This window comes from Nerophis ophidion, linkage group LG21 (assembly GCF_033978795.1).
Source record: "Nerophis ophidion isolate RoL-2023_Sa linkage group LG21, RoL_Noph_v1.0, whole genome shotgun sequence".
Lineage (NCBI taxonomy): Eukaryota > Metazoa > Chordata > Actinopteri > Syngnathiformes > Syngnathidae > Nerophis > Nerophis ophidion.
In genome coordinates this window covers 11,364,007-11,391,183 of record NC_084631.1, presented here as the reverse complement: position 1 = coordinate 11,391,183, position 27,177 = coordinate 11,364,007, and the positions used below count along the sequence as shown (strand labels likewise).

At 38.3% G+C, this 27,177-nt stretch overlaps 2 protein-coding genes across 2 annotated transcripts; both read right to left on the bottom strand.

The window, feature by feature from the left end:
* Positions 1-928: 928 nt before the first annotated feature.
* On the bottom strand, positions 929-3,909 carry LOC133539446 (deoxyribonuclease-2-alpha-like). The gene is made up of 3 exons (XM_061881447.1): positions 1,457-3,909; positions 1,182-1,275; positions 929-1,113 (listed from the first exon to the last, which is right to left on the bottom strand). The coding sequence occupies exons 1-3, from the start codon at positions 1,556-1,558 to the stop codon at positions 929-931; spliced, it is 381 nt and encodes a 126-aa protein (XP_061737431.1). The 5' UTR covers positions 1,559-3,909.
* A 1,443-nt stretch (positions 3,910-5,352) lies between these two features.
* Positions 5,353-21,604, bottom strand: LOC133539770 (G-protein-signaling modulator 1). The gene is made up of 5 exons (XM_061881932.1): positions 21,437-21,604; positions 16,268-16,536; positions 16,025-16,202; positions 5,735-5,967; positions 5,353-5,659 (listed from the first exon to the last, which is right to left on the bottom strand). Exons 2-5 carry the CDS (start codon positions 16,520-16,522, stop codon positions 5,519-5,521), a joined length of 807 nt encoding a protein of 268 aa, XP_061737916.1. The 5' UTR covers positions 16,523-16,536; positions 21,437-21,604; the 3' UTR covers positions 5,353-5,518.
* Between the last annotated feature and the right edge of the window lie 5,573 nt (positions 21,605-27,177).

Sequence of the window (27,177 nt, the reverse complement as noted above, 5' to 3'; positions counted from 1 at the left end):
TATTGCTTTTTTCGCATTATCTCAGGATTCTAAGTACATACTGTCAAATTGAGTAACAAATCAAATTTTGTTTTTGCAAACCTTACCAAATGTTTTTTTTTTCAGGAAAACTCTCAAAGATGCATTTCTTCAGGCATTATTAAACATTTTGCATGTGTATTTTTGGAGTTATGTTTCAAAAACTGTCATTTTGAGTGTGACCAATATGAGGCCAGTAAAATCTAATATTTGTATTTGTGATTCTTTCCAAAATACCTGATTCTGCTAAATCCTACATAAATTCAATATTAAAGACTTTTTAAGACAAATTTCATATTTGGTTTTGGAGTTATGATTATAAACCTTTCATATTTAGTATGACAGTTACACTGTTATATTGAATAAAAAAACTAACTTGTGTCTTTGCAAACCTTACAAAAGATCATTTTTCTAGTACAACTAACAAAAAAACATATCTCTAGCGATTATTAGCCATTTTGCATGTGTTGTTTAGAAGTTATGTGTGAATACATTTTTATTGCTTTTTTCGCATTATCTCAGGATTCTAAGACTATTATAGTCATATTGAGTAAAAAACTACTTTTTGCATTTGCAAGATATAAAAAAGCATATGTTTCGAGTAAAACTCCTAAAGATGCATTATTTCAGGCATTATTAGCCATTTTTCATGTGTGGTGTAGGTGTTATGTTTAAATAACTGTCATATTGAGTGTTACTGTATACAGTCATATTGAGTAAAACCTCATTTTTGTATTTGCAAACCATAGAAAAACTACTGTATCTAGTAAAACTCACATGTATTCAATATCACAGGCTTTTTTAGACATTTTGCACGTTTGGATTAGGAGTTATGTTGGAATACATTTTTATTGCTTTTTTCGCATTATCTCAGGATTCTAAGTACATTACTGTCAACTTGAGTAACAAATCAAATTATGTGTTTTTTACCAATAGTGTGGAACTGTTCCAGTGGGAAAGTGACGCAGAGGAAGTTCTGGCCGTTCTTGGCCCCGCTGTGAGGGTAGCTGTACTGTCCGGCGTCACGGACAGGGGGGAAGGCTGGGGTGCTGTGGACTAACCAGAAGCCTTGATTGTGATCGAGCAGGACCACACCTGAGGACAGGTAATGTTGACATACTGTATGTACCTTCTCATAGATCCCACATGGTTTTTTTTATCACCTTTCGTGTGGCCTTTTCTGCCAGCATATTTGTCTCCAGCACCCCCTGTTGGCTTTTGGTCATTATAAAGGACGTAGGCCACGTCTGTGTAGTTCTTTAAAAACAAGAGTGTTGGCAACAGGAAGTGAAGTGAAAATGTTTTCAGCAATCAGGACTTTGTGAAAAGATCGGATACCAAGTAGTTGCAGAAGAAGTATCGTCTTTTTTTTAATTATTATTATTTATTATGGCTTGCATACAAACAAACAGCTTTAAGAAGGTAAACAAAAGAGTACCTTTCCCTGCGAGTACAGTTGTCCCAGAGTCATGCCCAGTGCTCCTGAAGTGTCGTTCACGCTCCACTTGCCGCTATTCCAGCCTGAGCTGCCCTCGTCCATCAGCAGATATGTCAGACCTCCACGGGAGAACTTCCTGCTTTTGTTACTCGGCAGTTTGTACAAGTAGAACCTGGGTCAGCGTCGTGTTCATAAATATGACAAGTGTACTTGTTAGCCAGGTCTGTCATTGATATGGAAGAGTCTTTGGAATAAATACATGGACCAGGGGTAGGGAACCTATGGCTTTCGAGCCATATGTGGCTCTTTTGATGACTGCATCTGGCTCTCAGATAAATCTTAGCTGACATTACTTCACACGATGAATAATTAATAACTACACTGTAATCTCAGTGTTAAAAATAATGTTCAATTTACAAAACATTCTCATGCATTTATTGTTTTCTACTGTACCTGTTCAAGAAGTCGCATTAATGGGAAGAATAATTGTATTTATTATTGGTTAGCTTCAGAATAAACATGTTATCAAGAAGAAAAAGAGACCTATTATACTCTAAAAATGTTGTTCTTACCTTAAAATGCATGCATTTAGTTGTATTCAGTGTTAAAAAAATATCATAGGGCTCTCACGGAAATACATTTTCAAAAATTTGGCTTTCTTGGCTCCCTCAGCCAAAAAGGTTCCCGACCCCTGAGATGGACTAATATTTCAATAAATGGAATGAAAAATACATAAATGAAATAAATACATGTAATAATAAATAAATATTGTACATAAATAAATTAAATAATTTAATAATAAATAATGTAATAAATATGACTCCATACATTAAATAATCAATGTATAAAAGGAATAATAAATGCATAAATGGTATAAATCAATTTTAAAAATAACAAAATAAATGGGAAACATGAATGGATTAAATAAATGTAACAATAACTAAATAAATGCAATGCCTAAATGTACAAACAACTAAATAAATGGGTTACATAAATGTATCAAATAAATGCAATGCCTAAATGTTATAAATAATGCCATATTAACTAAATAAACAGAATAGTGTTTAAAGGCCTACTGAAACCCACTACTACCCACCACGCAGTCTGATAGTTTATATATCAATGATGAAATATTAACATTGCAACACATGCCAATACGGCCTTTTTAGTTTACTAAATTGCAATTTTAAGTTTCCCGCGAGGTATCCTGTTGAAAACGTCGCGGAATGATGACGCGTGCGCCTGACGTCACGAACTGTCAGGAAATATTACCGCAGCACCACACACGGCTAAAAGTCGTCTGGTTTAATCGCATAATTACACAGTATTTTGGACATCTGTGTTGCTGAATCTTTTGCAATTTGTTCAATTAATAATGGAGACTATAAAGAACAATGCTGTTGGTGGAAAGCGGTGTATTGCAGCTGTCTTTAGCACCGAGACACAGCCAGTGTTTCATTTGTTTTAACACAGAGCGGTCAAGCGAACATGTTTCTCTACGTCAACCAGCATGTTTTTGGATGGGAAAATTGTGATATATATCTTACCGGAGACATCATTGGATTATTCGTCCTCCTGCAGTAGCTGTTTAAAAGGCAGCTGTGAGCTCGACTTCTCTCTGAGACACTGGCGTGTTCACCGCAGCCATCCGACCTCGAGGTATGTCTTTACAATCTCACTAAAACACTATTAAAACAATAAGAAGATAAGGGATCTTCCAGAATTATCCTAGTAAATGTGTCTAATTACATCTGAAACGCTCACACACCGCCGCCCGGAGCCGTCGCTTTTTATTTTATTTATTTTATTTATTTGTTTATTTATTTTTCTAGTCCTTCGCTATCAATATCATCATCCACGGATCTTTCATCCTCGCTCAAATTAATGGGGAAATTGTCGTTTTCTCGGTCCGAATAGCTCTTTTGGTTGGAGGCTCCCATTATAAACAATGTGAGGACGTGAGGAGCCCTCACCCTTGTGACGTCATCGTCTGTGACTTCCGGTAAAGGCAGGGCTTTTTAATCAGCACCAAAAGTTGCGAACCTTATCGTCGATGTTCTCTACTACAGTGGTTCTCAAATGGGAATACGCGTACCCCTGGGGGTACTTGAAGGTATGCCAAGGAGTACGTGAGATTTTTTTTTAAATATTCTAAAAACAGCAACAATTCAAAAATCCCTCATAAATATATTTATTGAATAATACTTCAACAAAATATGAATGTAAGTGTGAAAAGAAATGCAACAATGCAATATTCAGTGTAGAAAGCTAGATTTTTTTGTGGACATGTTCCATAAATATTGATGTTAAAGATTTCTTTTTTTGTGAAGAAATGTTTAGATTGAAGTTGATGAATCCAGATGGATCTCTATTACAATCCCCAAAGAGGGCACATTAAGTTGATGACTAATTTTATGTGTAGGAATCTTTATTTATAATTGAATCCCTTGTTTATTTTTCAACAAGTTCTTAGGTTTTTTTTTTCCAAATAGTTCAAGAAAGACCACTACAAATGAGCAATATTTTGCACTGTTATACAATTTAATACATTAGAAACTGATGACATAGTGCTGTATTTTACTTCTGTATCTCTTTGTTTTCAACCAAAAATGCTTTGCTCTGATTAGGGGGTACTTGAATTAAAAAAATGTTCACAGGGGGTACATCACTGAAAAAAGGTTGAGAACCACTGCTCTACTAAATCCTTTCAGCAAAAATATGGCAATATCGCAAAATGATCAAGTATGATCATTTACTTTGCTTCTTATAACTTTCAGAAAGATCATTTTAGAGGAAAAAATACAACCTTAAAAATGATTTTAGGATTTTTAAACACATACCTTTTTACCTTTTAAATTCCTTCCTCTTCTTTCCTGACAATTTAAATCAATGTTCAAGTATATATATATATATATATATATATATATATATATATATATATATATATATATATATATATAAATATAAATATATATATACATACATGTATGTCTTAATTGGATTATCCAGAGAATAGTGTTCGATACCGTGGTAGAGCGCAATATGTATGTGTGGGAAAAATCACAAGACTACTTCATCTCTACAGAACTGTTTCATGAGGGGTTCCCTCAATCTCCTGACGATTGAGGGAACCCCTCATGAAACAGTTCTGTAGAGATGAAGTAGTCTTGTGATTTTTCACACACACACACATATATATATGTATATATATATATATATATATATATATATATATATATACATATATGCAATTTTCTTTTGGTAGTATTAATACTTGCTGATGGCTCAATTATTTTCGATTGATAAAGCAAACATTTATTGCATTTATCCGCAATTTATTTGCAGCATTTTCCAAATTGAATTAGATACAATAAAATACATTTGTTATATTAAACTATTACAATTGTATGTATAAAAACATTTTTTTTTTTTAAATGATTAAAATAAAATAAAATAAAAATGTAATCAATTAAATTAAATTAAATTCAAATTCTGACTGATGAAGCAAAAATGTATTGCATATAATTGCAACATATTTGCACTATTTTTCAGATGAAATTAGATACAATAAAATAAATGATTCATATTAAACTATTAAAATTGTGTATATATATATATATATATATACTTTCCCCCCCCCCCCAAATCGTTAAAATAAAATTAAAATAAAAACATCATGAAAATTGTGTGTATACATTTTTTTAATGAAAAATATTCAAATGATTAAACTAGACTCACTCTGAAAACAAAATATTAGAGAAAAAATAAAATACAATTTGTATTTAGTCCCCACAAAATATTATACATTTTTAACCTTAACATCAAAGTAAACCTACAATGTACACTGAAGGACTTTTGTTGAAGCGACTTGAAAATAAGAAGTACACTCTCGTGACTAAAGGAAGCAAGACGTTTGATATTTTATTATTTTTGTGTTCCAGAGTGATTCCCGTGGTCAAAAGGGCTCAAACATTCCAAGCAGACGTTCAGTGACGCGTTAGAAGAAAAGCACGTTGACCTAAAAAAAAGCCAGACTCTCTCCCCCCCGGTTCCTTCCACATCTTAAATGTGCAGCAGGTTTGGTAGCTCAGTCCTCTGCTCGTCCATGCGTCCCCCCTGGACCCTCAGCAGCAGGGAGAAGAAGTCCTCGTCATCCATGGGCCCCGGGGCCCGACTACGCTGGTCCTCCAGCCTGCCTTGGGCCTGCAGGTGTGAGCAGTGGGACGAGGAAAGAATAAACATGTATTTGTTCACAAACATGTTGAAGATAAGGATTACCTGCGTGGTGAGGATCATGTTGTACAGGTCCTCCTTGGGGACGGGAGCGGCCCTCGGAGGCCTCCTGGGCAAAGACAGCTGCTTTAGGCTGCCCCGGAAACTTCTGGCCTTGGGTTTGGCCCGCGGGAGCCTCTGCAGGTGTGCCCTCTGGTCCTCCAGGCGGCGAGCTTGGGCCGTGGCCACCAGCTCGAAGAACTCCTCCCTCTGCAGCGACGTCATGGAGGAGAAGATGACTGTTCCAGGACGACAACAACAAACACACGCTTAGATGTTGTGTGACTCGACAACTTTGTCCCCCGCCAGCAAAGTTCATACCAAATATTGAAGTTGTTTTAGCACCGAATGTGATCCGTCAAAATCAATCAATCAATCAATGTTCACTTATATAGCCCTAAATCACTAGTGTCTCAAAGGGCTGCACAAACCACTACGACATCCTCGGTAGGCCCACATAAGGGCAAGGAAAACTCACACCCAGTGGGACATCGGTGACAATAATGACCCAGTGGGACGTCGGTGACAATGATGACTATGAGAACCTTGGAGAGGAGGAAAGCAATGGATGTCCAGCGGGTCTAACATGATACTGTGAAAGTTCAATCCACAATGGATCCAACACAGTCGCGAGAGTCCAGTCCAAAGCGGATCCAACACAGCAGCGAGAGTCCCGTTCACAGCGGAGCCAGCAGGAAACCATCTCAAGCGGAGGCGGATCAGCAGCGCAGAGATGTCCCCAGCCGATACACAGGCAAGCAGTACATGGCCACCGGATCGGACCGGACCCCCTCCACAAGGGAAAGTGGGTGTGAGTTGTTGTTTTTTTTCCTCTTGTAATGCCACTTTGTCCCTGCAGAGGCAGTGGTGAGTCCGTTTAGTGTAAGCACTCGTAACTTTGTAGCATTTCTACAATTGTCGATTTATTATTATTGTTGTTAATTTTCCGAGGCAAACATTTTGGCGCGCTCCACAGCCCACAGTTTTTGTCCGATCTGACCCGTCCAGTATCAAAACGCTGCCGGATTACCCAGAATTCCCAGTTTTCTGTGGCATTTTGCTTAATGAAAATTTTCAAACAAGCACAATTCCCACATTTCTCACCTGATTCGAACCGTCCCACCATCCACTCACCTCGGGGCAATCAAACTACCAAGGTCAAAGAAAATTCCAGGTATTCCCCAAATTCCCAGTTCTCCAAAGCCTTTTCCTGGAAAGTTTTCACTGTCCACATTCTTCCACCGTTTTTGACCATTTTCCCTTCAAAACATTCCTCTTTTGTTGGGACAACAACTATTATTTTATTATTTTTTAATACAAATTACCGGTTTTCCCGAAATGTTCAGGAATTTAGAAATACCCATTCTCATTTCAAAGGGTTACTACGTCAACATTTTTTAACCGATTCAAAAAATGCCAACACCAACCCATTTATGTTATCAAGGACAATTAGGGTATTATTTATATATTTTTTCTAATATTCCCGGTTTTCCCAAAATTCCCGATTCTATAAAGCCTCTTCCTGGAAAGTTTTCACTGTCCACGTTTTTCAACCGTTTTTGACCAATTCTCCCTGCAAAAAATTCATCTTAGTTGGGACAACAAACGCTCCTATTTTTTTTCGTACAAATTCCCGGTTTCCCCGACATTCCAGGAATTTAGAAATACCCATTCTCATTTCAAAGGGTTACTACGTCAACATTTTTTAACCGATTCAAAAAATGCCAACACCAACCCATTTATGTTATCAAGGAAAATTAGGGTATTATTTATATATTTTTTCTAATATTCCCGGTTTTCCCAAAATTCCCGATTCTATAAAGCCTCTTCCTGGAAAGTTTTCACTGTCCACATTTTTCAACCGTTTTTGACCAATTCTCCCTTCAAAACATTCCTCTTAGTTGGAACAACAAACGCTCCTATTTTTTTTTCGTACAAATTCCCGGTTTTCCCGACATTCCAGGAATTTAGAAATACCCATTCTCATTTCAAAGGGTTACTACGTCAACATTTTTCAACCGATTCAAAAAATGCCGACACCAACCCATTTATGTTATCAAGGACAATTAGGGTATTATTTATATATTTTTTCTAATATTCACGGTTTTCCCAAAATTCCCGATTCTATAAAGCCTCTTCCTGGAAAGTTTTCACTGTCCACATTTTTCAACCGTTTTTAACCAATTCTCCCTGCAAAAAATTCATCTTAGTTGGGACAACAAACGCTCCTATTTTTTTTCGTACAAATTCCCGATTTCCCCGACATTCCAGGAATTCAGAATTAGCCATTCTCATTTCAAAGTGTTACTACGTCAACATTTTTCAACCGACTCAAAAAAGGCCAACACCAACCCATTCATGTGATCAAGGACAATCCGGGTATTATCTTTTTTTTTTTGTAAAATTCCCGGTTTTCCCAAAATTCAAAAATTTCCAGGAAATTCCCATCCAAATGAATAGACGTTTTCATGGATCAACAATGCCCAAATTCTCAAAATGTTGCGCCATTTTTAAACCCGATTCCGTCCTTTCCACCATCCACACACACTACTCTTCCACAAATTCCCGGTTTACCCGGAATTTCTCAGAATTTTCCCCCTATTGAAAATGAATGGGCAATATACAAACCTCTCCATATCCATTTAAGCATTTAAGTCTCACCTTAAAACTCATTTGTATACTCTAGCCTTTAAATAGACTCCCTTTTTAGACCAGTTGATCTGCCGTTACTTTCCTTTTTCTTCTATGTCCCACTCTCCCTTGTGGAGGGGGTCCGGTCCGATCCGGTGGCCATGTACTGCTCGCCTGTGTATCGGCTGGGGACATCTCTGCGCTGCTGATCCGCCTCCGCTTGGGATGGTTTCCTGCTGGCTCCGCTGTGAACGGGACTCTCACTGCTGTGTTGGATACGCTTTGGACTGGACTCTCGCGACTGTGTTGGATCCCTTATGGATTGAACTTTCACAGTATCATGTTAGACCCGCTCGACATCCATTGCTTTCCTCCTCTCCAAGGTTCTCATAGTCATCATTGTCACCGACGTCCCACTGGGTGTGAGTTTTCCTTGCCCTTATGTGGGCCTACCGAGGATGTCGTAGTGGTTTGTGCAGCCCTTTGAGACACTAGTGATTTAGGGCTATATAAGTAAACATTGATTGATTGATTGATTGATTGATTGATTGATATCCCACATTTCTCAACCGATTTGGACCGTTCCAACATCCACACACTCCACTCACCCTGGAAATTCCAGCCAGCATGTTTCCAAGTTTGGAAAATTTTCCTGATTACCGGGAATTACCAGGAATGTTTCCCCGTTGAAAATGAATGGGCAATTTACAAAACCTCCCCATATCCCACATTTCTCAGCCGATTGGAACTGTTCCAACATCCACACAGTCCACTCACCCTGGAAATTCCAGCCAGCATGTTTCCAAGTTCGGAAAATTTCCTAATTACCAGGAATGTTTCCCCGTTGAAGATGAATGGCCAATATACAAACCTCTCCATATCCCACATTTCTCAACCGATTTGAACCGTTCCAATATCGCCACACTCCACTCACCCTGGAAATTCAGGCCAGCATTTTTCCCAGTTCAGAAAAATCCTTGATTACCAGGAATTACCACGAATGTTTCCCAGTTGAAAATGAATGGGCAATATACAAACCTCTCCATATCCCACATTTCTCATCCGATTTGAACCGTTCCAACATCCACACACTCCGCTTACTTTGGACAATCAAACTACCAAGGTAAAAACTACCAAGGTAAAAAAGAATTCAAGGTATTCCCAAAATTCCGGATTTTTCAAAGCCTCTTCCTGGAAAGTTTTCACAGTCCACATTTTTCATAGATCAACAATGCCCAAAATTCTCAAAATGTTGCACCATTTTTAAACCCGATTCCGTCCTTTCCACCATCCACAGACTCTACTCTTCCACAAATTCCCGGTTTACCCAGAAATTTTCTGAATTTTTTCCGTATTGACAATGAATGTAAATCACACAATCAACTTCATACTCCACATTTCTCAACCAATTTGAACTGTTCCAACATCCCCACACTCCACTCACCCTGGAAATTCCAGCCAGCATGTTTCCTGGTTCGGAAAATGAATGGTCAATATACAAACCTCTCCCTATACCACATTTCTCAACCGATTGGAACTGTTCCAACATCCACACACTCCGCTCACTTCGGAGAATCAAACTACCAAGGTAAAAAAAAATTTCAGGTATTCCCAAAATTCCCAATTCTATAAAGCCTCTTCCTGGAAAGTTTTCACTGTCCACATTTTTCAACCGTTTTTGACCAATTCTCCCTGCAAAACATTCCTCTTAGTTGGGACAACAAACGCTTCTATTTTTTTTCCGTACAAGTTCCCGGTTTCCCCGACATTCCAGGAATTCAGAAATAGCCATTCTCATTTCAAAGTGTAACTACGTCAACATTTTTCAACCGATTCAAAAAATGCCAACACCAACCCATTTATCTTATCAAGGATAATTACGGTATTATCTATATATTTTTTTTTCTAATATTCTCGGTTTTCCTGAAATTCCAAAATTTCCAGGAAATTCCCATTCAAATTAATAGACATTTTTATGCATCAGAAATGCCCAAATTCTCAAAATGTTGCGCCATTTTTAAACCCGATTCCGTCCTTTCCACCATCCACACACACTACTCTTCCACAAATTCCCGGTTTACCCGGAATTTCTCAGAATTTTCCCCCAATTGAAAATGAATGGGCAATATACAAACCTCTCCATATCCATTTAAGCATTTAAGTCTCACCTTAAAACTCATTTGTATACTCTAGCCTTTAAATAGACTCCCTTTTTAGACCAGTTGATCTGCCGTTTCTTTCCTTTTTCTTCTATGTCCCACCCTCCCTTGTGGAGGGGGTCCGGTCCGATCCGGTGGCCATGTACTGCTCGCCTGTGTATCGGCTGGGGACATCTCTGCGCTGCTGATCCGCCTCCGCTTGGGATGGTTTCCTGCTGGCTCCACTGTGAACGGGACTCTCGCTGCTGTGTTGGATCCGCTTTGGACTGGACTCTTGCGACTGTGTTGGATCCATTATGGATTGAACTTTCACAGTATCATGTTAGACCCGCTCGACATCCATTGCTTTCCTCCTCTCCAAGGTTCTCATAGTCATCATTGTCACCGACGTCCCACTGGGTGTGAGTTTTCCTTGCCCTTATGTGGGCCTACCGAGGATGTCGTAGTGGTTTGTGCAGCCCTTTGAGACACTAGTGATTTAGGGCTATATAAGTAAACATTGATTGATTGATTGATTGATTGATATCCCACATTTCTCAACCGATTTGGACCGTTCCAACATCCACACACTCCACTCACCCTGAAAATTCCAGCCAGCATGTTTCCAAGTTTGGAAAATTTTCCTGATTACCGGGAATCACCAGGAATGTTTCCCCGTTGAAAATGAATGGGCAATTTACAAAACCTCTCCATATTCCACATTTCTCAACCGATTGGAACCATTCCAACATCCACACACTCCGCTCACTTCGGACAATCAAACTACCAAGGTAAAAAAAAAAATCCAGGTATTCCCAAAATTCCTGATTCTCCAAAGCCTCTTTCTGCAGTTTTCACAGTCCACATTTTTCAACCGTTTGTTACCATTCTACCTTCAAAACATTCCACTTAGTTGGGACAACAAACGCTCCTATTTTTTTTCGTACAAATTCCCGGCTTCCCCGAAATTCAAGGAATTCAAAAATAGCCATTCTCATTTCAAAGTTGTCAACATTTTTCAACTGATTCAAAAAATGCCAACACCAATCCATTTATGTGATCGAGGACAATGAGGGTTTTATCCATATTTTTTAAAAATTCTCGGTTTTTCGGAAATTCCAAAATTTCCAGGAAATTCACATTCAAATAAATGAATGAACATGTGCATGGATCAACAATGCCCAAATTCTCAAAATGTTGCGCCATTTCTAATCCCGATTCCGTCCTTTCAACCATCCACACACACTACTCTTACACAAATTCCCAGTTTACCTGGAATTTATCAGAATTTTCTCTCTATTGACAATGAATGGGCAATATACAAACCTCTCCATATCCCACATTTCTCAACCGTTTTGAACCGTTCCAACATCCACACACTCCACTCACTCACCCTGGAAATTCCAGCCAGCATGTTTCCCAGTCCGTAAAATTCTCTGATTACCAGGAATGTTTCCTTGTTGAAAATAAATGGGCGATATACTGTACAAACCTCTTCATAGCCCACATTTCTCAACCGATTGGAACCGTTCCAACATGTGTATAGCTCGGTTGGTAGAGTGGCCGTGCCAGCAACTTGAGGGTTGCAGGTTCGATTCCCGCTTCTGCCATCCTAGTCACTGCTGTTGTGTCCTTGGGCAAGACACTTTACCCACCTGCTCCCAGTGCCACCCACACCGGTTTAAAAATGTAACTTAGATATTGGGTTTCACTATGTAAAGCGCTTTGAGTCACTAGAGAAAAGCGCTATATAAATATAATTCACAACATCCACACACTCCACTCACCCTGGACATTCAAGCATTTCAGTATAGGCGGTTCAGCGGCTAGCACACTTAGGGCATTCCCACCCATTTCCTACCGATATCACAATTAATTTTATTACTTATGTAGCTTTTGGGAGAACATTGCCCAAAAAAAAATATTACAGCAGCAATACCGTTTTACGTTTTTATGAATAATTATTTGATCTCTACAACCATCATTTTGGTAATTCCACATATTAATCAATAAATGAACAATATTTGAAGTAATTTTACCAGTGTTAGTTAGCCCCAAGTGGAGGAGTTCAAGTACCTCGGAGTCTTGTTCACGAGTGAGGGAAGAGTGGATGGTGAGATCGACAGGCGGATCGGTGCGGCGTCTTCAGTAATGCGGACTTTGTATCGATCCGTTGTGGTGAAGAAGGAGCTGAGCCGGAAGGCAAAGCTCTCAATTTACCGGTCGATCTACGTTCCTATCCTCACCTCTGGTCATGAGCTTTGGGTCATGACCGAAAGGATAAGATCACGGGTACAAGCGGCCGAAATGAGTTTCCTCCCTTAGAGATAGGGTGAGAAGCTCTGCCATCCGGGAGGAACTCAAAGTAAAGCCGCTGCTCTTTCACATCGAGAGGAGCCAGATGAGGTGGTTCGGGCATCTGGTCAGGATGCCACCCGAACGCCTCCCTAGGGAGGTGTTTAGGGCACGTCCAGCTGGTAGGAGGCCACGGGGAAGACCCAGGACACGTTGGGAAGACTATGTCTCCCGGCTGGCCTGGGAATGCCTCGGGATCCCCCGGGAAGAGCTAGACGAAGTGGCTGGAGAGAGGGAAGTCTGGGCTTCCCTGCTTAGGCTGCTGCCCCCGTGACCCGACCTCGGATAAGCGGAAAATGATGGATGGATGGATGGATAGTTAGCCCGCTGTCATCCAGTGTTGGCAGGTTTCCTTTTTTGTGTGTCAAAGAACGTGTGTGACACAGAGAACCTTTTTGTGTCAAATCAATATTTGTGTGGACGACGCATCAAAAATCAATAATCACATAAAAACATTTGATCATTCAAATTACTTATTTTAAACTCCAAGTCAATAGCACTAATCCTCGTAACCTGGTACTTTTTGTGTTCATCTGGTAGTAAATTAAATAAAATTAATTTACTCTATTTATTTTTATAATTTAATGTTATTAAATGTTTTATATCTATAATATATACATATTTATTTTATGTATTTGGGTTGATTCGTGTCTTTATGTAATTGTGTCAAATAAATTGATTTAATAATAACATTTTAATTTTACATTCAACAGTGGGTTGTGAATCTTTGGGCACCATTCGATTCAATTCTTGGAGGTAACGACTCAATTCAGAATCGATTCTAGATTTAAAACGATACTTGTTTCAAAACGATACTTTTTTTAATAAAATTGGCTGCCAGTTTTCTGATTAACAACATTCCTCCATAAAATAGATACACAGCTCAGTTAAATTTCTGAATTACTAAAAAAATATGGTTTTGTTTAATAAAATTCTATGAAGCCAAATACAAATATCTAACGATTCTTTTTTCTTAAGTAAATCTGGGGGGGAGGGCAGATTTAGATTTTAAAAAAGTGTGTGTGGGGGCCAGTTTATCAATTTTTAGGAACACTCATACAAAATCTCCCAATAATGATTGAAAGCTATAAACGTTATGACAGACCGCCTTAAAAAATGGAATGCCATTCCATTTTTGTTTTTTACTGAATTAGACACCCAGAATGTACGTAAAAATAAAGAATGTGGGATTTACCATATTAACTATGAATGATAAAACACTGAATATTGACAACATATTTTACAATCAAACGAAACACAAGCAAAATGCAACAAACATAGTGAAAAAAAAACCCCACCTCCAATCTGAGATATCTCATAGTGACCATAGTAACTAATTAGATGACCATGGTAACTAATTAGATGACCATGGTAACTAATTAGATGACGACCATAGTAACTAATTAGATGACCATGGTAACTAATTAGATGACCATGGTAACTAATTAGATGACCATAGTAACTAATTAGATGACCATAGTAACTAATTAGATGACCATGGTAACTAATTAGATGACCATGGTAACTAATTAGATGACCATAGTAACTAATTAGATGACCATAGTAACTAATTAGATGACCATGGTAACTAATTAGATGACCATGGTAACTACTTAGATGACCATGGTAACTAATTAGATGACCATAGTAACTAATTAGATGACCATAGTAACTAATTAGATGACCATAGTTACTAGTATATGACACAGATTCCAAGCATTGGAAGACTTATAGTATAGTTGAGGACTTCCGGTCATTAGAAAATAATCACTGCACATCATGATGGCAGCTACACTTTCCATTGTAAACATCTAAAACAATTATTTGGGAATTTCCGGCGGGCCTGTGGCCCCAGGGCCTTAATTTGCCCAGGTCTGATCTATATCAATAATAGGATTTGTCTGAGTAGCTGGACAGCACTCATTGAAATAAAAAGAATTATATATATATATATATATATATATATATACATATACAGTGGGTCAAAAAAGTATTTAGTCAGCCACCGATTGTGCAAGTTCTCCCACTTAAAATGATGACAGAGGTCTGTAATTTTCATCATAGGTACACTTCAACTGTGAGAGACAGAATGTGAAAAAAATCCTGGAATTTTAAAGAATTTATGTGTAAATTATGGAGGAAAATAAGTATTTGGTCAACCATTCAAAGCTCTCACTGATGGAAGGAGGTTTTGGCTCAAAATCTCACGATACATGGCCCCATTCATTCTTTCCTTAACACGGATCAATCGTCCTGTCCCCTTAGCAGAAAAACAGCCCCAAAGCATGATGTTTCCACCCCCATGCTTCACAGTAGGTATGGTGTTCTTGGGATGCAACTCAGTATTCTTCTTCCTCCAAACACGATGAGTTGAGTTTATACCAAAACGGATACATGGATGATACAGCAGAGGATTGGGAGAATGTCATGTGGTCAGATGAAACCAAAATAGAACTTTTTGGTATAAACTCAACTCGCTGAGTTGCATCCCAAGAACACCACACCTACTGTGAAGCATGGGGGTGGAAACATCATGCTTTGGGGCTGTTTTTCTGCTAAGAGGACAGGACGATTGATTCGTGTTAAGGAAAGAATGAATGGGGCCATGTATCGTGAGATTTTGAGCCAAAACCTCCTTCCATCAGTGAGAGCTTTGAATGGTTGACCAAATACTTATTTTCCACCATCATTTACAAATAAATTATTTAAAATTCCTACAATGGGAATTCCTGGATTTGTTTTTCACATTCTGTCTCTCACAGTTGAAGTGTACCTATGATGAAAATTACAGACCTCTGTCATCATTTTAAGTGGGAGAACTTGCACACTCGGTGGCTGACTAAATACTTTTTTGCCCCACTGTTTTTTTATCGATTTTTTTAAAATTGCCATTCAATCAAAAATCGTTTTTTTTACAATTTCTAGGTCTCATTCGCAAGTATTATGTCATAGCATTTGCATGCAGTTGCAATTCCGAGAAATTAGATGTCAGTAAAGTATAGTTGCCGAGTCCGGAAGTAGTCTTTGCTATTAAATTGATGTGGCTTATATAAAAGTAGCCATCCTCTGTTACCTAGGCCCGATTTATTCGCGATTAATGTTGACACATGATCCATATGGACTCTCTGCCGCCCCCCTCCCCCCGTGTCTGAAAGCGGCGTTGCATGCAGACCTCTCCGCCCTTCGCCTCTGTCTGCGTGCCCCAGGACGTTGGGCTCGGAGTGGCACCGCCTCCTCATGGCGCCCTCCAGCCTGAAGGAGCAGCGCTGGTCATTGAGGCGCCGGCCCTCCTGCAGCGTGCACAGCAGCTCGTAGAGCGCGTCCGGGAAGTCGGGGGTCAGCCGGCGAGCCTGACGAGTGAAGAGGAGAGAGGTCACGTGACTGTTTGGACTTATTTGACATGTTCCTCACTGACTTGTTTGGCGTCCTCCTCCTCCTTGCTGCGCATGCTTCCGAGAAGTAGCCCCTCCCTGCATAGGGGCTTGAAGCCCAGGTACAGGTGTGGCGGGGGGACACGTGCGTCACTCGCATCCTGCGGCAAGTCATCAACGTCCACTAAATCCTCGTCCTTTGTCTCCTCCTCCTCTAGTTCGGACCTTTTCAGTTTCTCCGCCTCCCCTCTTTGGGCGACGCCCTCTTTTACCTCCGCTTGGGCGCAGACCAGAGCCATGTCCACTCGGAACTCTACGCACGCCATGAAGCAACAACAGACCGGGTAAGACATTTGCTTTCATTTTCTACTTCATGCAGAGCAATGTTGGACTCATCTGACCTCCTGGGTGTCAATTTGCCCAGCAGCATTGAATGCAGCATATTTCATGTTATAGCCTAGTGGGCGTGGCTTAGCTGTCAGCAAATAATTCAAAATGTGAGTGTGAATGTTGTCTGTCTATCTCTGTTGGCCCTGCGATGAGGTGGTGACTTTTCCAGGGTGTACCCTGCCTTCCACCCGATTGTAGCTGAGATAGGCGCCAGCGCCCCCCGCGACCCCGAAAGGGAATAAGCGGTAGAAAATGGATGGATGGATGGACACAAATGAAGTGTGCCCAGGGAAATCTACGTAGCAACAACCATGTGACACGAATTGAAAACAACTTACACACCTTAGTTTTTTCTTTTTTCAGTTGTAAAATTAATTTATATGTTAAAGTATTTCACTTCTGCGTTTTATTCTAATTTGTCAATTCATTTTTAATACATCAATTTTTTTTTCATTATCCATCCATCCATCCATTTCCTACCGCTTATTCCCTTTTGGGGTGGCGGGGGGTGCTGGCGCCTATCTCAGCTACAATCAGGCGGAAGGCGGGGTACACCCTGGACAAGTCGCCACCTCATCACAGAGCCAACACACAAATATTTCAGTTATAAAGATGTATTTTTTTTTCCAAAGGGTCAAATTTTTTATGATATTGTGAAATATTTTAGCTATAAAGTTTTTTTTAATACATACAATTCTGTTTTTTTACATGTCTAATTTAGTATATTAAACAAAAAAATATTTCAGTTATATATTTAGTATTATTTAAAAAAAATAGTTTTCATATGTCAAATGTTTAATGGTAAAGTGAAATATTTCAGTTTTAAAGTAATATTTAATAAAAAAAAATTTGTACCTCAAATTTTTATGATAAAGGTAAATATTTCAGTTGTAAAGTTATATTTAATACATAAAGTTATGTTGTTTTTTCACATGTCTACTTTATTATGTTAAATGTTAAATATTTCAGTTATAAAGTGATATTTAATACATAAAATGATTTTGTTCACATGTCTAATTTACATAAATTTACAAGGTTTTTTTTACATGTCGAATGTAATATGATAAAATTAACTTTATCAGTTATATAGTTGTATTTAATACATTTATTTTTTATGTCAAAATTAATATGTCAAATCAAAATATTTCATTTATAAATGTATATTTCATACATAGAATTATGTTTTCACATTTCAAATTTAATATGTTAAATTAAAATACTTCAGTTCTAAAATTATATTTGATAAAGTAAATGTAGTTGTTTTCCCAAGTCAAATTTAATTTAACATGTTAAATTGAAATATTTCACTTATAAAATTACATTTCATACTTTTTTTTAACATGTCAGATCTAATTTCATTCATTGAATTTAAATATTTAAGATATGAAATTAGAAGATAGGAGAGTGTCTTGAAAGAAAAATTGAAACAAAAGAGTGAATCGAGTAAGACGGACGAATTGAAATAAAAGAGTGAATCGAGTAAGAGTGAGGAATTGGAAAAAAGAGTGAATCAAGTAAAAGTGAGAAATTGGAATAAAAGAGAGAATTGAGTAAAAGTGAGGACTTTGAATAAAAGACTGAATTGAGTCGTGAGAAATTTGAATAGAAGAGTGAATTGAGTAAAAGTGAGGAATTGGAATGTAAGAGTGAACCAAGTGAAAGTGAGAAATTGGAATACAAGACTGAATTGAGTAAAAGTGAGAAATTGGAATAAAAGTTTGAATCGAGTAAGTGAGAAATTGGAATAAAAGAGTACATCGAGTAAAAGTGAGAACATTTAATAAAAGAGTGTATTGAGTCGTGAGAAATTGGAATAAAAGTGTAAATCGAGTAAAAGTGAGAGATTTGGAATAAAAGAGTGAATGGAGTAAAAGTGAAAAAAATTGAATAAAAGAGTGAATCGAGTAAAAGTGAGAAATTGGAATAAAAGAGTAAATCAAGCAAGTCAGAAAATTTAATAAAAAGGTGAATTGAGTCCTGAGAAATTGGATTAGAGGAGTGAATCGAGTAAAAGTGACAAATAGGAATAAAAGTGTGAATCTAGTAAAACTGAGGAATTTGAATAAAAGAGTGAATCGAGTAAAAGTGAGAAATTGGAATAAAAGAGTGAATCGAGTTAGAGTGAGGAATTGGAGAAAAAAGAGTGAATCAATTAAAAGTGGGAAATTGGAATAAAAGAGTGAATTGAGTAAAAGTGAGGAATTGGAATAAGAGTGAATCGAGTAAGTGAGAAATTAGAGTAAAAGAGTAAATCGAGTAAAAGTGAGGAATTGGAATAAAAGAGTGAATCAAGTAAAAGTGAGAAATTGGAATTAAAGAGTGAATCAAGTAAAAGTGAGAAATTGGAATAAAAGAGTGAATCAAGTAAAAGTGAGAAATTGGAATAAAAGGGTGAATCGAGTAAAAGTGAGGAATTGGAATAAAAGCGTGAATCGAGTAAAAGTGAGGAATTGGAATAAAAGAGTGAATCGAGTAAAAGTGAGCAATTGGAATAAAAGAGTGAATTGAGTAAGTGAGAAATTGGAATAAAAGAGTGAATCGAGTAAAATTGACTATTTGGAATTTAAGAGAGATTCTGGTAAAAGTTAGGAATTGGAATAAAACAGTGAATCTCGTAAAAGTGAGGGATCAGAATAAAAGAGTGAATCAAGTAAAAGTGACAAATTGGAATAAAAGTGTGAATCAAGTAAGTCAGAAATTGGCAAAAAAAAAGAAATCAAGTAAAAGTGATAACATTTAATAAAAGAGTAATGGAGTAGTGAGAAATTGTGTTAGAAGAGCGAATGGAGTGAAAGTGAGAAATTGGAATAAAAGAGTGAATCGGGTTAGAGTGAGGAATTGGAGAAAAAAGAGTGAATCAATAAAAAGTGAGAAATTAGAATAAAAGAGTGAATTGAGTAAAAGTGAGGAATTGGAATAAGAGTGAATCGAGTAAGTGAGGAATTGGAATAAAAGAGTAAATCGAGTAAAAGTGAGGAATTGGAATAAAAGAGTGAATCAAGTAAAAGTGAGAAATTGGAATAAAAGAGTGAATCAAGTAAAAGTGAGAGATTGGAATAAAAGGGTGAATCAAGTAAAAGTGAGTAATTGGAATAAAAGTGTGAATCGAGTAAAAGTGAGAAATTGGAATAAAAGAGTGAATTAAGTAAAAGTGAGAAATTGGAATAAAAGAGTGAATCAAGTAAAAGTGAGAAATTGGAATAAAAGGGTGAATCAAGTAAAAGTGAGTAATTGGAATAAAAGTGTGAATCGAGTAAAAGTGAGAAATTGGAATAAAAGGGTGAATCGAGTAAAAGTGAGCAATTGGAATAAAAGAGTGAATCGAGTAAAAGTGAGCAATTGGAATAAAAGAGTGAATCGAGTAAAAGTGAGCAATTGGAATAAAAGAGTAAATCGACTAAGTGAGAAATTGGAATAAAAGAGTGAATCGAGTAAAATTGACTATTTGGAATTTAAGAGGGATTCTGGTAAAAGTTAGGAATTGGAATAAAAGAGTGAATCGCGTAAAAGTGAGGAATTAGAATAAAAGAGTGAATCAAGTGAAAGTGACAAATTGGAATAAAAGTGTGAATCAAGTAAGTCAGAAATTGGCAAAAAAAAAGAAATCAAGTAAAAGTGAGAAAATGTAATAAAAGAGTAATTGAGTAGTGAGAAATTGTGATAGAAGAGCGAATGGAGTACAAGTGAGGAATTGGAATAAAAGAGTGAATCGAGTTAGAGTGAGGAATTGGAGAAAAAAGAGTGAATCAATTAAAAGTGAGAAATTGGAATAAAAGAGTGAATTGAGTAAAAGTGAGGAATTGGAATAAGAGTGAATCGAGTAAGTGAGAAATTGGAATAAAAGAGTGAATCGAGTAAGTGAGAAATTGGAATAAAAGAGTAAATCGAGTAAAAGTGAGGAATTGGAATAAAAGAGTGAATCAAGTAAAAGTGAGGAATTGGAATAAAAGAGTGAATCAAGTAAAAGTGAGAAATTGGAATAAAAGGGTGAATCAAGTAAAAGTGAGAAATTGGAATAAAAGGGTGAATCGAGTAAAAGTGAGGAATTGGAATAAAAGAGTGAATCGAGTAAAAGTGAGCAATTGGAATAAAAGAGTGAATCGAGTAAAAGTGAGCAATTTGAATAAAAGAGTGAATCGAGTAAGTGAGAAATTGGAATAAAAGAGTGAATCGAGTAAAATTCACTATTTGGAATTTAAGAGGGATTCTGGTAAAAGTTAGCAATGGGAATAAAAGAGTGAATCGCGTAAAAGTGAGGAATTAGAATAAAAAAGTTAATCAAGTAAAAGTGACAAATTGGAATAAAAGAGTGAATCAAGTAAGTCAGAAATTGGCAAAAAAAAGAAATCAAGTAAAAGTGAGAAAATGTAATAAAAGAGTAATTGAGTAGTGAGAAATTGTGATAGAAGAGCGAATGGAGTGAAAGTGAGAAATTGGAATAAAAGAGTGAATCGAGTAAGTGTGAAATCGTAACAAAAAAGTGGACGGTGTAAAACTGAGCATTGCGTTGTGGAGCATAGTTCCAGTTATAGTTCCTCGTTACGTTCGGAACAAATCCGCTTCTAAAAGGATCCGACTTGTTTCGAGTGTGAAAACTGTGCTGAATTTTTTTTTTTTTGCTGCCGCTTCTTCTGCGTCACCACTCTTGCAAAACATGTGCAGGGGGGTGTGGGGGGAGGGGGGGGAACAAAATGCGGCCGGCAGGTTGGAGCTTGTCGGCTTTCCAGAAATGTAACTTCGTTTTTTTTTTTGGAAAGCGACAGGGCAAAAACCTAATGGTAAAGTCTGAGAACTTGCAACAACGGCGGCGACAAGAGTCTTACCTTGGTGCTAGAAGATCATGTCTGGGAGCCCGGCTCACTCACATCATGTCAGCGTCTTCCTGGGGTGAACAAAACACTTTTTTTTTTTCTTTTTTTTTTTTCACTGCTCGCTCTTCTCTTCCTCTTCCTGCCAGCACACGCTATGCTGTTCAGCGGCAACACGCTCACTGTGAAAAAAGCAGAAGCGGCAAAGCCCCCTCCCCCCCCCCCCCCCTCACCTCCCGCCTCCTCTAGCACCGTCAGCGAGGTCACCGGCAGAGAACGCCGCTGTAGCCCAGATACGTGTTGAAACGCCTCCTAGAGCCCAAAAAAAGTCTGCGGGCTATAGAGCGTTTTCCGTTCGGGCTCCAGTACTCTGGAATCCCCTTCCGGTAACAGTTCGAGATGCTACCTCAGTAGAAGCATTTAAGTCTCACCTTAAAACTCATCTGTATACTCTAGCCTTTAAATAGACCTCCTTTTTAGACCAGTTGATCTGCCGCTTCTTTTCTTTCTCCTATGTCCCCCCCTCCCTTGTGGAGGGGGTCCGGTCCGATGACCATGGATGAAGTACTGGCTGTCCAGAGTCGAGACCCAGGATGGACCGCTCGCCTGTATCGATTGGGGACATCTCTACGCTGCTGATCCGCCTCCGCTTGAGATGGTTTCCTGTGGACGGGACTCTCGCTGCTGTCTTGGATCCGCTTTGAACTGAACTCTCGCGGCTGTGTTGGAGCCACTATGGATTGAACTTTCACAGTATCATGTTAGACCCGCTCGACATCCATTGCTTTCGGTCCCCTAGAGGGGGGGGGGGGTTGCCCACATCTGAGGTCCTCTCCAAGGTTTCTCATAGTCAGCATTGTCACTGGCGTCCCACTGGATGTGAATTCTCCCTGCCCACTGGGTGTGAGTTTTCCTTGCCCTTTTGTGGGTTCTTCCGAGGATGTTGTAGTCGTAATGATTTGTGCAGTCCTTTGAGACATTTGTGATTTGGGGCTATATAAATAAACATTGATTGATTGATTGATTCTGTCAGCGCTGTGGTTTGGCCTCACTTCCTGTTGACTCGCTGTGCAAAAAGGAGAAGTCGACCGGTTAGCGGCCTTCATTACGCCAAATCATTTAATGATGAGACCTTTCAGCCGGGCACCAGACAATACCATCAAAAGTTCAAGAACTTTCACTTCCTGAAACTAAAGGTTCCCGTAGACCTGTGGTTTGTGTTTCTACTGCATTTTTCAGATCAGGTCTGTGACGTTGATACAGTGGGGCAAAAAAGTATTTAGTCAGCCACCGATTGTGCAAGTTCTCCCACTTAAAATGATGACAGAGGTCTGTAATTTTCATCATAGGTACACTTCAACTGTGAGAGACAGAATGTGAAAAAAATACAGGAATTTTAAAGAATTTATTTGTAAATGATGGTGGAAAATAAGTATTTGGTCAACCATTCAAAGCTCTCACTGATGGAAGGAGGTTTTGGCTCAAAATCTCACGGTACATGGCCCCATTCATTCTTTCCTTAACACGGATCAATCAGTCCTGTCCCCTTAGCAGAAAAACAGCCCCAAAGAATGATGTTTCCACCCCCATGCTTCACAGTAGGTGTGGTGTTCTTGGGATGCAACTCAGTATTCTTCTTCCTCCAAACTCGATGAATTGAGTTTTTTCCAAAAATGGATACATGGATGATACAGCAGAGGATTGCAGTCAACTACAAACGGAAATATCGTATTTTCCGAAATATAATAAGCCGCAAACAGTAAAATTTAACCAAAATTATACATATTTCCGTGTATTAGTCGCAGATATACAGTGGGGCAAAAAAGTATTTAGTCAGCCTCCGATCGTGCAAGTTGTCCCACTTAAAATGATGACAGAGGTCTGTAATTTTCATCATAGGTACACTTCAACTGTGAGAGACAGAATGTGAAAAAAATACAGGAATTTTAAAGAAATTATTTGTAAATTATGGTGGAAATAAGTATTTGGTCAACCATTCAAAGCTCTCACTGATGGAAGGAGGTTTTGGCTGAAAATCTCACGATACATGGCCCCATTCATTCTTTCCATAACACGGATCAATCAGTCCTGTCCCCTTGGCAGAAAAACAGCCCCAAAGCATGATGTTTCCACCCGCATTCTTCACAGTAGGTGTAGTGTTCTTGGGATGCAACTCAGTATTCTTCTTCCTCCAAACACGACGAATTGATTTTTTTACCAAAATGGATGCATGGATGATACAGCAGAGGATTGCAGTCCACTACAAACGGAAATATCGTATTTTCCAAAATATAATAAGCCGCAAACAGTAAAATTTTACCAAAAATTATACATATTTCCGTGTATTAGCCGCAGATATACAGTGGGGCAAAAAAGTATTTAGTCAGCCACCGATTGTGCAAGTTCTCCCACTTAAAATGATGACAGAGGTCTGTAATTTTCATCATAGGTACACTTCAACTGTGAGAGACAGAATGTGAAAAAAAAATCCAGTAATTTTTAAAAAAATATTTGTAAATTATGGTGGAAAATAAGTATTTGGTCAACCATTCAAAGCTCTCTCTGATGGAAGGAGGTTTTGGCTCCAAATCTCACGATACATGGCCCCATTTATTATTTCCTTAACACGGATCAGTCTTCCTGTCCCCTTAGCAGAAAAACAGCCCCAAAGCATGATGTTTCCACCCCCATGCTTCACAGTAGGTGTGGTGTTCTTGGGATGCAACTCAGTATTCTTCTTCCTCCAAACACGACGAGTTGAGTTTATACCAAAAAGTTATATTTTGGTTTCATCTGACCACATGACATTCTCCCAATCCTCTGCTGTATCATCCGTGTATCCATTTTGGATACAGGAAACTGTTTTCTTACCAGTGAATGTTTTTATTTTTTTATTTAAGAAGTGTTTTTATACTTGCGAATCCTTTTATAGTTATAAAAAAAAAAATGTTTTAATTGTGAATATTTTTTTATTTATTTAGGAAAATTGTTTGTATACCTGCGAATCATTTTCCCAATTAAAAAAATTGTTTGCATACTTGCAAATTAGTCTTTAAATAGATTTGAATTTGGGGGTTTTTTACTTGCAGAAAATTGCTTTTTTCTTACTTGGGAATTGTTTTTCTACTTGAAGAAACTTGTTTTTATATACTTGCGAATCGTTTTTTTAATTTAGGAAAATTATTTTTGTACTTGTGAATCATTTTGATGATTGAATATTTTTTTATCTGGCGAATCATTTTATTATTGAAGACATTTTTTTTATACCTGCGAATCACATTTTTACTTGCAGGAAAATGTTTCATGCCTGTGAATTTTTTTTTTAATTTAAGGAAATTGTTTTTATACCTGCGAATCGTTTAATTATGAAAATTACTTTTTTTTTTTTTTTACTTGTGAATTGTTTTTCATAATTGAATAATTATTTCTTATTCTGGCAAATCGTTTAATTATGAAAAATAGTTCTTTTTTTACTTGTGAATTGTTTTTCATAATTGAATAATTATTTCTTATTCTGGCGAATCATTTTATTATTGAATAACATTTTTACTTGCAAAAATTGTTTTCATGCCTGTGAATTGTTTTTTTAATTTAAGGAAATTGTTTTTATACCTGCGAATCATTTAATTATGAAAAATAGTTATTGTTTTTTAATTGTGAATTGTTTTTCATAATTGAATAATTATTTCTTATTTTGGCGAATCATTTTATTATCGAATCACATTTTTACTTGCAGGAAATTGTTTTCATGCCTGTGAATTGTTTTTTTCATTTAGGAAAATTGTTTCTAAACCTGCAAATCGTTTTACCAAATCAATCAATCATCCATCCATCCATTTTCTACCACTTGTCCATTTTGGGGCTGCAGGAGGTGCTGAAGCCTATCTCAGCTGCATTCGGGCGGAAGGCGGGGTATACCGTGAACAAATCGCCATCTCATCGCAGGGCCAACACAGATAGACAGACAACTTTCACACTCACATTCACACACTAGGGCCAATTTAGTGTTGCCAATCAACCTATCCCCAGGTGCATGTCTTTGGAGGTTGGAGGAAGCCGGAGTACCCGGAGGGAACCCACACAGTCACGGGAAGAACATGCAAACTCCACACAGAAAGATTCCGAGCCCGGGATTGAACTCAGGACCTTCGTATTGTGAGGCACATGCACTAACCCCTGTTGCACCGTGCCCTAAATCACAAGTGTCTCAAAGAGCTGCACAAGCGGCAACGACATCCTCAGGGCAAGAAAAAAACTCAACCCAATGCGTCATCTGTGGTCACCTAATAACTTATCCACGCAGGAGAGGGGGGCAGAGCAGAAAAGAGATGGCAGATCAACTGGTCTAAAAGGGCCAGGCTTGTGTATACAAATGAGTTTTAAGATGAGACTTGAATGCTTCTACTGATGTAGCATCTCTAACTGCATTCTGAGGGCATTCCAGAGTACTGGAGCCCGAATAGAAAACGCTTTATAGCCCGCAGACTTTTTTGAGGGGGTTCTGGGAGTCACTAAGAAGCCGCAGTTCTTTGAACACAGATTTCTTGCCTGGACATATGGTACAATACAATCAGCAAGATAAGATGGAGCTGGAAACATTTTTTTTTTAACTGCAAATAATTTTTTTACTTGAGGAATTTTTATTTATTTTTTTACTTGGAAATTGTTTTTTACTTGCATAAAATAGTTTTAATACTTGCACATCATTGTTTTAATAAAAGAAACTCGTTTTTTACTTGCAGAAAATGTGTTTTACTTCCGAATCGTTGGGCGTGAGTAAAAAAAACAAAACATTTTTGTGTGTTTCTGGAATTTTGCCAGTAATTTTACTTCATAAATTTCGCTGATGTGTGTTTTTTTTTCTTTCTAATGAGACAATGGGGCTGTAACGAGGCAGCCCAATTAACTCTGCATAGCAACAAGCGGCAGCCCCAATTTTGCGAGCAAGAAAAAATATCAAAGCATATTTAACCCTTGTGTAATATTCATATTGTTGTTACTCAGCCAGCGTTTGTGGGTCTGATGGACCCATTGCATTTTGTGGCCTTTAATGCCTCACAATCAAACACTTTTATGTTAAAATACTGAACAGATGTTTACCTTATCCCAATAAACATCTGTTCAGTATTTTAACATAAAAGTGTTAACCTTATCCCAATAAGCATCTGTTCAGTATCCATCCATCCATCCATCTTCTTCCGCTTATCCGAGGTTGGGTCGCGGGGGCAGCAGCCTAAGCAGGGAAGCCCAGACTTTCCTCTCCCCAGCCACTTTGTCCAGCTCTTCCCGGGGGATCCCGATGCGTGTTCCCAACGTCTCCTGGGTCCTCCCCGTGGCGTCCTACCGGTTGGACGTGCCCTTAACACCTCCCTGGGGAGGTATTCGGGTGGTTTCCTGACTCCTATCGATGTGAAGGAGCAGCGGTTTTACTGTGAGCTCCCCCCGGATGGCAGAGGTTCTCATCCTATCTGTAAAGGAGAGACCCGCCACCCGGCGGAGGAAACTCATTTCGGCCGCTTGTACCCGTGATCTTATCCTTTCAGTCATAACCCAAAGCTCATGACCATAGGTGAGGATGGGAACGTAGATCGACTGGTAAATTGAGAGCTTTGCCTTCCGGCTCAGCTCCTTCTACACCACAACGGATCGACACAGCGTCCGAAGAGGCCGCACCGATCCGCCTGTCGATCTCACAATCCGTTCAGCATTTTGACATGAAAGTGTTTGATTGTGAGGCATTAAAAGCCACAAAATGC